The sequence below is a fragment of the Tinamus guttatus genome, unplaced genomic scaffold (genome assembly GCF_059628265.1).
Source record: "Tinamus guttatus ecotype Peru unplaced genomic scaffold, ASM5962826v1 Tinamus_guttatus_pri_ptg000716l, whole genome shotgun sequence".
Lineage (NCBI taxonomy): Eukaryota > Metazoa > Chordata > Aves > Tinamiformes > Tinamidae > Tinamus > Tinamus guttatus.
In genome coordinates, this window is record NW_028289250.1 from 2,025,343 (window position 1) to 2,036,426 (window position 11,084).

Below are 11,084 nucleotides of genomic sequence, written 5' to 3' on the forward strand. Positions count from 1 at the left end.
ACACAGATAGCACAGGTAGCACAGAAGGAACCTCAGATCATCCAACAGAGTTTAAAGAAAATGAGACAGGCTTTATTTCTCCCATAGGCTTTTAGGTGTTGAAACTTTTGCACGAGTTACTTACGCAAGCTTGCGAGTTACGTTAGCAAGCTTCCCTTTCTGGCAGCCTTTAACACTTATTGTTCTTTGTCAAGCCCCTAACTAAAAGCCATTTTCCTCCTGTCTAATTTCACATAAAAATAGGAGAACAAGTCCATCAATGACTTCTTCTCCTGTGACAGCCGCTATTTATTTTGGCCGAATATTCCCCGATAGAGCCTGAAGTGCTTGACCCATTCGCTCAAGGTGAGAGAGACGTACAAAAATTTTATTTTTTACCTGTTTTTGCAAATGAAGCCTAACTAGTGTCACCAGAAACAAGAGGTGACCCGCTTGCATAGTCCTGTATTGAAATCTTTAGTATGGAACAAACCTGTTAGAAACTGTTGCCTCTTTGACCAGATGCCGGAGCTCACTTACAACCATAACCTCTGGGGTCTCTGTGTAGTTTTACTTCAACACAAATGAACTCTAGTGACAGCTTTAAAAGAAAAGCGAAGGAGCAGGAGCACCGACTCTGCCTCAGCCTACAGAGCAACTCCATTCTCATACTCACTGCCTGCCTCATCTCGTTGATACAGCCCAAATCCCTCAGTGACAAGAGGATTTACCACTAATGCCTTTTTCCTTTAAGTATTTCCATGGCTATCATCAGGGTAAAATCTGAGAATATCATTCTCTACTACATATTTATCTTCATAAAGCCCTTTGGGAAAAAGAGTATTAAATGAAGAGAGAAATAATACACAACTTCCAAGCCACACGAGCTCTGTCAGAGCAGGGAACTGAAGCTTCCCTCACTTCCCTAGGTCCAAGTGTAGCATCCCATTCAGCCAGCAGACTGTTCCCTACATGGCCTGAGGTCAACACAGTCCCATCACCAGTCCTTCTGAAAGGAAAAGCCTTGAGATGATCATGAAAACAGAAGGGGTCTGTGTCACCCTGACAGACCCCTTCACGCCCTCGTGCAACAGGCAGAGTTTGGTTACTCTTACCAGTCACCAATCACCCAACTGAAAGCAAGTCACACAGACTTTATAGGGAGAGCCTCTTCGAGATGACATACACTCCATTTTTGAAATAAGCTCATTTAAAACCTGACAGCTTAGTAAGGTAACTTGGACTCCAAACACATTTTACTTCAAATGAAAATACCTTGCACATTTTCAATTCCAAAACAACAAAGTCAAAAGAAGACAGAAAAGTCGATTAAGAAAGATATAGCTACAGACCTGTCATTCTGATGCAGACTATCTCCTTCCAAGGCTGTAAGGAGATGCTTCTCAACTGAACTCTCAGTTCCTGCAAGGTTAATGAATTTAACATGGCAGTAAATCTCAAGAACGATGTGTTCTTAAACAATCCGCCGACAAGCCAACCAAACATGAAGATACTTCGGAGTACTGAAGAGCTATTCTGAGAATAATACAAGTACTACAAAGTCAGTAAGAAGGTAACCAGAGCCTTGGTACCACCATACTCTTTAAGACACAGTGTGCACCACTGTATATTGGATGTCCTTAGACCAGACTGTGTTTCACACAGACCTGAAGGATCTTCAAAGATGAAAACTTATGAAAAATCTTTATTAGGACCCATGTGCAGAACAACACTGGATGTGACAATTCTGTCTGGCCATGCTACCTTCAGGCAGAATAGAACAGTTGGCTATTTACCTATGAGGAAGCATTCTTGGTGCTTTAATTGTTTAAAAAAAAATCTTTCCATCATTTTAAATATAAACGCAAAACTACAAGAAAAGCAAAGGAAAAAAAAAAAGAAAAAAAAATGCTGTTTTTCCCCCTCCTATAGTTCAGGCATAAAAGCATACCAAACACTGTCAGACACTTTTATTGTTTCCTTTTGGATAGTCTGCTTTCCCTTTCTTCGCCTCTTTCAAGGTGATAACAGGAAACAGGAACACACTTCGGCAGAGAAGAAAAAACAACACTGATATAAAGTCAATTCATCCTACCACAATTAAAAAAATAATTTTGCTTTGGGTTTCGCTTAAAATATTCTAAGAGTTTTGTTGCAGAATCCCTAAAAATTCAACCAAACCCTTATGTGTCCAAGATAAACACAACCGTTGTTGTGACAACTTTAAGTCTACTGAGCCCATCTCCTGGCCAAACTACTCAAGAGCTTCCAGCGAAATGCGGAGCGAGTTGAGGGAGCAATTCCGAGATTGTTTAGAGAGCACAACCGGCCACTTCAGCCTTTTGCCTCACATCAGGAAGTGCACAGGACAGGCAGCTTCCACGTGCAATCAAGCCCCTGGCATCAGCCGTGCGCTTGCTGGCCATCTCCCGGGGAGTTCAACAGGGAAATGGCTTTGCTGAGATGAACAACACGACAAAGTTTGCGCTGCACATACTGAAGATCGAAAGATCTCTTATTGGCCACTCGAGGCTTGCCACCAACCCTTGGAAATACTTGTTTCCGTTACTTTGAAGCATGTATATCTCATAAGGTAAAGCAGGGAAAAATAAGGCAACTTGAGAATCCTGCAGTCTCGGGAGACTGGAGGTGCCAGTGGGCAAGATGTACGAGTTCTGCCTTACCTACCTTATAGGAGCTGTTTCTTAATTCCTTCAACTAAATATTGGAGCTGATCTTTGATTAGGGAGCCAGTATTACCTTGGCAGAACCAGCAAGTAAAGCTTCACAGATGTTGTGCAAGTCCCAACTCTCCAGTTTGCAACTGAGAATTGGCAAGTCTTCAACCTTCTTATTTTTTTGGACCCCATAGATTGTCTAGGACTGCTCTGCACCCCCTCATAGCAATGCCAAGTCTACTGGAACAGGCTTGTTGTTTTACTAGTTTTCGCAGATTCCTCAGACACACACCACAAGGTTATGTCCACGACCCCACGGCCCCAAGGATTACACACCGAAAGCCAGTGCTCTGGAGCTATATCCTGAAGGCATTGCAAGAGTGCAGATTTCGAGCTATGTTCTGGCGAACCACAGCTGGAATGGACAGCAGAAACCAACAGCTTTCTACTAAACTACCCTGAACAGCCTCACATCTACTGATCTCCTCCCATTTCTCTGGCTGTGCTCATATTTTGCAAAGGAGAAAAGGTGGCAACGCAAAAGGGGAAATCCTGCGCACAGCTACTTTCTTCTCCTGCAAGCTGCCACAACTTATTTTCCAAAAGATTCTCCAGGATCTTTGTGACAACTAGACAAAACAAGAGATTCATGGACAAGAAACCACAGTAACTGGGCCAGGGGACAAAAAAAAGTTACTAATAATCTAAATTACCTGAAAAAAAAGTCATTTTTCTCTCCCTTCAAAAAGTTTTATGTAAAGAAAAAAACATTTGCTTTAACTAGAAAATCTTCTCTGTTAAGTCCTTTGAAAGTAAGTTTATTCTTCCTCCTCCACAGTTTGTGATGCGGGTCTAAGAGCAAAATGAAAGTTATTCAACTCACTGCTTCCTCGCTGCCTATGTTTCCTTTCATGAGGACACCTGCCTGATGCAGGTGTGATTTCTCTCCTCATTTCTATTGAAGTTTTTGGTGTTGTTACTTATGAACATGCTTTCAAGTTCTGAGGTTAAAAAAAAAAAAAAGAAAGAAAAAAAATCCAAGTATTCCCTTCAGAGCAACACAAGTAACCATGAACAAGGCAATGAAATGTGCGCAGCAAATAAAACAAAGCCAGACAAGAAGACCTCCCACCTCATGAAGGCCACAAAGTAATTAAACAGAGAAATCAATTTTCCCCTTGGTCTGCTCTTTTCTGGTCTTGTGGCTTTAAATGCAACAAGGGTGGCTGCTAAAGTCACACACTGGAACCATGATTTGCAAACTAACTGCTTCTTTCTGTTTGGGGATTTAAATTTTCACACTGTAAATTGTGGCTTGGAATGACTGGAAGGAAAGAGCTGCCTGTTCCCTGGTTCTGTGGCTTCAAGGGAAAAAATGTTTAATGATTTTTAGTATCATGAAATTTGACTCTGTCACACAAAGCACACATGCAGGTGTTCAGTCATTAACAGCATAGGATGCCCAACACCACCTCCTCCAAACACTTGCGTTAGTCCCCGGAAGACAGTGAGACCACTTGGTTACACAGCTGTTCAGGAGCTTAAGTAACCAACTGTGACAATTCTAACGCAAATGTGATAACTTGTTCAGTTTTGGATGACTTTGATTTACTTTTTGAATGAGATGTTCATAGGTGAGCAATTTGCAAACCCTGCCAGCCAGAAGAGGTGACGGAAAAGGCCACCATCCTCCCGAAACCTGCACACAGGCCAAAAACTCTTTAACCATGTCCACCACGTGGATCACCCTTGACAACCCAAGTCATCTTGTACATCAAAAAAGTGTAAGTAAGTTTCTGAAAGTTACATACAAAGGTCTGCAGAGGCAGCAGCACAGGTTGCTCACTGGGGAGGTCACATGGACTCTACCCCTTTGCTCAGTCAGCAGGATGTTAGACAAGTCCTTGTGTCCTCAGCATCCCAGGTGAGCCAGGCTCAAAGGGGAAACTCTTATAGTAACCGGTATGTAAAGTGCAGAAGCTCTGTGATGCCTGACCATGAATAGGCCTCCACCAACCCAGTGGAAGTGCCACACAGAGTCCATTCTCACAGAGCAGGGCACTCCTTCCTCGTGGGCTCAGGATTCACAGCACCTCTCTGCTGAACTTACTGAGCACCTCCCAGAAATGACCCAGTACAAATTATCTAATCACGCAGATCCAGTAGCGTCTCAGAAGTTTGATTTAGGCCTCACAAGATTCTCCAGCAGAGAGACAATTACTGGCTACTAGCATTAAAACAGCAGATCCTAGTTTTACTTCTGGGATCCCTCAAAAGCAGTCAAAAGACCATAAACTGGCAAGCTACCTAAGCAAATATTTCTTAGATTATACTCCTAGATTAACCAAGCAACATCCATCCTTGATGCAAACTAAAAATTGGTATCAGCCTTGCTTTTAGAAAATAGTGATATGTGCTTGACCCAGTTTGTAAATCAATCAATATAAGCAAAACCTACTTCCACCTCAGTGGAAAATTCGTCAATACAAGAAATTCTTCCTAATTGTAATGTGAAAGGAAGAGAGGAACAAGTCAGCAAAACAGAAGCCAATAGGCAAGGCACCATTGTCTTTGGGAAGTAGTATTTGAAGAGTTTTTCTCCCTAGTATCTCACTGGACTTTCCCTTTTTGCCTGTGTCGCTTGTCCTACCTCTATGCATCCCTCAGAATAACCCAGCCCTGTCTTCTCCGTCCACGCTCATCAATTAGCTGAAGACACAGGATTGTTTCCCTTTAAAGAAAAGCAACACAGACAGACAGAGACAGACACACAAACACCATATTCCCCAACTGTTCATAAAATACGCACAGATGTGGGTTTTCAGCTTATCTTTCGTCAAATGCTATCTTTTAGTTTGACACATAACATCACCTCTTACGGATCGCCTCTTCTACAGTGCATAACACATGGGCAAAAACCACAGAGTTCAGGTTGCTCAGCACTGATCTTCCCATGTGGTGAAACCCTTGGGTTTTCTTCCTTATCTGAGCTATGCTCAAGTATGCTCCGGTTTTTGCCGCTTCCCGTGTGGCAGGGAAGTGTTGCTCAGCAGCATGGACACATGACATGAAGGGCAGCCATGGGCCACCAAGTGGCCACTGGGCTGCCCCACGGAGAGAGGGCCCACACGGTGGGCACGGGGCCAGGGCTCCCTCCACAAGACCTTGCTCCAGGTCATGCAGGGGCAACGCGGCAGCAGAGAGCACGCCGGCGCCAAAGCATCGCCACCCCCAGCCCTACAGTGACCCCAGTGCCTAAGCAACGTCTGGACCCTATGGAGCAACCCGCCACCCAGCCCTACAGTGACTGCAGTGCCCGAGCATCACCGCCCACTCCCACGGAGCACCCCAGTGTGGGATCATCACCGCCCAGCCCTGTGGAGCATCCTGGCACCCCAGCATTGTCCTCCAGCCCCATGGAGCACTCCAGTGCGTGAGCATCACCGCCCATCCCCGTGGAGCACCCAGTGCGTGAGCATCACCGCCCATCCCCGTGGAGCACCCAGTGCGTGAGCATCACCGCCCATCCCTGTGGAGCACCCCGGCATCCCAGCATCACTGCCCACTCCCACGGAGCACCCCAGTGTGGGATCATCACCGCCCATCCCCGTGGAGCACCCAGTGTGTGAGCATTGCCGCCCAGCCCTGCGGAGCACCCCAGTGCGTGAGCATCGCCGCCCATCCCCGTGGAGCACCCCGGCATCCCAGCATCACCGCCCATCCCCGCGGGGCACCCCGGCATCCCAGCATCACCGCCCAGCCCTGAGGAGCACCCCAGCTCCCGGCCCTACAGTGACCCCGGGTGCCCGGGCATCGCTGCTCAAGAGGCACGCTGGCCGCACGCTGGCAGGCGCTCTGCTCACAAAACGCTGTATATATGTAGAGTGTACGTATAGAAACGAGTGTGTTTTCGCATCGCATCTCTGTCACACAGCGGCAGGGCAGCCGCGCCGTGCGCGCCCTCCCCTGCGAGGCCGCCCGGCAGCCAGCCCGGAGCGGGGACCGCGAACAAAGGGGCGCCCCGGCCGCGGATCCGTCCGGGATTTGGGGCACGGAGCCGCAGGGGGACCCAACCTCCCGCCACACTTCCCCGCGCTGCCCCCGTCCCCTGGCCGCGAGGCAGGGCTGCCCCCGCTCCCGCCCCAGCCCGGCCGCGCAGCTCCTGGAAAGCGCAGGAATTCCTCAGAAAAGGGGGCACGCGGAGGGGGGAGCTCCGCGTGCCCCTCGCCCCGGCAGCGCCGCGGCCCCGCGGCCGCCGCAACAAGTCGCCGCCGCGCCGCCCTTACCCAGATAGTGCCGCAGGTCGAGCAGAAAGTGCGGAGGGCCCCCGTTGAGCTGGTAGAAGAGGGAGCCGAGGCAGAAGAGCAGCAGGGCGGCCATGCAGAAGCCGTAGTCGCGCAGCGAGAGCAGCGGCAGCAGCGAGAGGCGCCGCCGCCGCTTCCAGCCCCCGCCCTGGCCCGGGCCCCCTCCCGCCGGCGGGGCCGCGGGCGGCCGGAGCGCCGGGCAGTCCCCAGCGCCGCCCGGCTGCTGCTGCGGCTGCTTCTTCTTCATCCTGCCCGTGGCCGTGGCCGCCGGGTCACAGAGCCCGCCGGGCGGAGCGCATCCTCCATCCGCCTGCTCGGCTCGGCTGCCCGCGGCGCGGAAACTTCCCGGCGCGCAGCTCAGGGGGCCCGTCCCGTGCCCATGGCCGCCCGCCCCGGCCCCGCTGCACGCGAGAGTCCCGGCGCGGCGGCGGCGGCGGCTGCGGAGCGGCGCTAAGGGGAGGGCAGGGCGCGGGGGGTGGGCACCATCCCGTCCCCGGGGCTTCGCCTCTCCTCCTCCTCCTCCGCCGCCGCCGCCGCCGCGCGCTCCCGCTCGGCCTCTCGCGCCGGTGTCGGGTTACAGCCAACGCGCCGCCCCGCGCCCGGCTGTGCGAGCCGCCCGGCCCGGCCCTGGCCCCGGCCCGGCCCGGCCCGGCCCGGTCCCGCTGCCGCCGCGGCCCGCGGCCCCCGCGCGCGCCCGTTGCCTCCGCGCGAGCGACCCCTGCGGGCGCCGCCGCGCGCCGCCGCCGGGCGCCCCCAGCGAGGCCCGCGCGCCCGCCCGGCCCCGAGGGCCCCTCCGAGGGCGGCGCGGGGCTGCGGGGGGCACACGGGGCTGGGGGTCCCGGCGGCTTCCCGCGGCTCTCCCACTGCGGGAGCGAGGCAGTGCAATGGGCGCTGGGACCCGCTGCCGCCGTGCGGTTGTGCTGGGGTTGCCGGTGCTTCTGGTCCCGAGACCACTGCAGTAGAAAGGTGACTGAGTGGTGCGGTGCCGTAGGTGAGCCTGGCGCAGCAGCACCACTTGGCACCTGTGTTTTAGTGAAACTGAACTTATGGGGGAAAGGAGAGCTGACCTTCTCATTGCTGCTTTCCTGGAAAAATTAACTGTTGTGTCACAGAGACCAGCAGGGAAAATCCGAATGAAAATTGCTTATGCAGCCTCTGTTTGACCTCCTTGCACATGGGTCTCTACTATACAGCCTCCAACTACATGATCACGTTGTTTTTCCTGGAGAACTGCTCCCTACAAATGCACAGGATGGACAGCATTTACTCAGTGCTGAGCTATTCAGTGGCTTCATCCTCTTTATGCAACATATGTCCCCAATATGTCCTGATGGCTTCTTCCAAATATTCTTGTCCTTAGGCATTCTCTAAAGCAGAACAGTCTCACTCCATGTTGTGGCTGTGTTACCAGTACAGCACTGGAGTATGGTGTTGCCAGCTCACTGTTTCATTTTATGCACCTTGTAGAAAAGGCTTCCTCCAGAGCCACCAACCTGAGTTCTAGCCATCATGGTTTGGGAGAAAAATAAGAAATCATGACCTAAGTGCAACTTGCCAGGTCCGAAACCCAAAAGCAGTTCCTCCTTTCCTTTTTAGGATTAAAAAAAAAAAAGTTCTCTGATTTAAGGGGCCTGACTCAAATTTTTAAGATTTGCAGCTGGAAATTTGTAGACAGAAGTCAGATGTTTTTGTTACTCACATGCCTGAATTTATGCTGCTGGCTTAGTATTGTTGCTAGCATCCAGTGGTAAAGGGCATTTGCTGAAATAAAAATTTACTTTTTTTTAATGTGGATAAAACTACAGAGCTAGAATCTGAGCATAAATAACAAGTGAACAATCCAATTTAGAATCTGAGCATAAATAACAAGTGAACAATCCAATTGGATACCTTCATAAAAATATCTGCATACTGGCTAAAAGATCAGATCTTCTTTAGTAGTCTGGGGACGAATCTCTTAATTTTAGATACATCATTCTTTGACATTGTACAGGCCCTTCAAAATTTTGCACAAAACTTGTGGCATGGAGAAAGTTAGGAATGATTCTTCATTTCTGCAAAGGAGAAAACAAAAGTAATATGCTTTAAAACACAATGCTATTTTGTACTAGCGTTTAAGCACCAAAGACAGCAAAACATAAATTGCCATGACTGCACTTCTCTTTAAAAAGAAATATTCAATAATCAAACAGATAAAGTCATAACTATAAATGCATGATAAAACTATCACTTCTTAATTCTCATGAATGTCACTTTCAAACTCAAAGTATTGGGGGACTTATTTAACTTGCATTGCTGCCATGGATGTTTTACTTTTTCTTCCTTTTTTTGAATACTTGACGATCTACCAAATTGCTTATAATGACCACCACATTGTAAATTCACTTACTAGTGCTGGTTTCTGTTGCGAATGAGAAACAGGTATGCACTTCCACTAAGCATTTGAGAAAAGTGGGTGCCTTGACGAAAAGACAGACAACGTCTGTAAGGTGAATCAATAAATCCTTATTTTTCTAGTTACAAAGAATGTCTTTGATCTCTCCAAATAAATTTTGAAAGAAAAAAAAAAAGACAGAGCTACCAATGGAGCAAGATTTAAGTGGGAATACATCTGAGAAAGTTCTTGCCTAATTTCTAGACATCAGTGGGTAAAAAATTCTTTTGGAAGGAGGGGGAGAAATAGAAATCTTTATTGCTGGAACATAAAGTCAAATATTTTTAAATGTCTAAATTCACTGGAAAATTATTTGCTTTCACATATATTAACTATTACACCTATGTTATTCTATCAGTTAAAATGCCTAAAATTAAACTAAGACTAAGCAGGAAAAGGACTATGATTTACGTTATAATGTAGTTTGATTTAGTACAAATATTTCTATCTCTGTTGTTAATTCCCTATTACACATCTACTTCAGCCAAAACAGTATAACTTCGCTTGCACAGTATACAGCAATACAAGCATATATACATCTTTAAATTACTGCATTACTGTTCGCACAAAATACCAAAGAACACAAAACACAAAACTGACACTAAAGGAGTATTATGGTTGAAAAGTCAAGCACCAACACTGTAGGATAACACCAGATAAAACAAGGCTAAGATTTTCAGACAAACTACCATTGCCTTCTAGTTTACAGTTTATAGATTATAGATTTATGGTTTATAGTTTAATTAGATGATTATGTTACTTTACTCACAGGACTGCTACCTTGTACAACATATGGGACAGACTCTGTTTTCTATATGTGTAGCTTTTCCATTTATTTTTAATCTCTTTGTTCAACACACATTCTCAGGCTTTGTTTAAACCTGTTTAAATCCTGCCTGTAATACAGAATTATTAACGTCATAGTCTTTTTTTTTTTAAACAACATTCATTGCTGCACTATACTGAGCATTTGATGAATGTTTATGAATTACTTTGGATGAGAGGTAACTAATATCACCATTCTACTGATTGCGAGACAGAGTTAAGGTTAAATGCGTCTATTAATGCAGTGGTTGCCTGCCTTGAGATGGCTGGGGTTTGAAATACTCAGCGTTATGCAGCACTTCCTGTGTTCCAAGCCCAGCTCCCACTGACTCCAGGCACAGTCGTGAATACTAAATACTTCTACAAATCAGACCCCAGGCTCTTCAGCCAAACACCTGAAAAAAGCACCAAAGAGCACTCAGTGGCCACCTGTAGTTCAAGTGATCTGCTCGGTGTCAGTTAGAAAGTCTGTGGTGCTGACACAGTCACACAGTCGAGTTTTAAGAGCAGCATTCCCTACAGAAATCCTCATCTTCTTTGTTGCCTGAGAGGTGTCCCACACCTCTCTCCTCTCTTTCTCTTTCTCTCTCGTTTTTTTTCTCTCCTCTCCTAGCCTTTGCTCCAGGCTCTTTTCCAAATCTGTTTCCTTTCACGTCCTCATCTAGGCCGGGTCCAGCTTTTGCTCGGCCTTTCCTTGGCATCCATTTGGACTGAATTCCCTTCCCACTGCCTGGATTCCAGCAAGCAGAGACACAACTCCTCAAGCCTGGAAGAAACTAAAGGACCTGCCAGAAATTTCCAAGTGAGCCACCTCAGTGCATTGCTAGAGATTCCTGAGCTAGCACGTGACTCCAAATGCGTTAG

The 11,084-nt window shown here is 47.8% G+C and overlaps 1 protein-coding gene across 1 annotated transcript in view; it reads right to left on the reverse strand.

The window, feature by feature from the left end:
• The window catches only part of UST (uronyl 2-sulfotransferase), a 158,521-nt gene extending 150,168 nt beyond the window's left edge, over positions 1-8,353 (reverse strand). Inside the window, exons 1-2 of the mRNA XM_088537070.1 lie at positions 8,349-8,353; positions 6,944-7,199 (exon numbers count right to left, since the gene is read on the reverse strand). Coding sequence (XP_088393196.1) covers positions 6,944-7,199; positions 8,349-8,353 — 261 coding nt within the window. The remainder of the gene's footprint in view (positions 1-6,943; positions 7,200-8,348) is intronic.
• Positions 8,354-11,084: the final 2,731 nt, after the last annotated feature.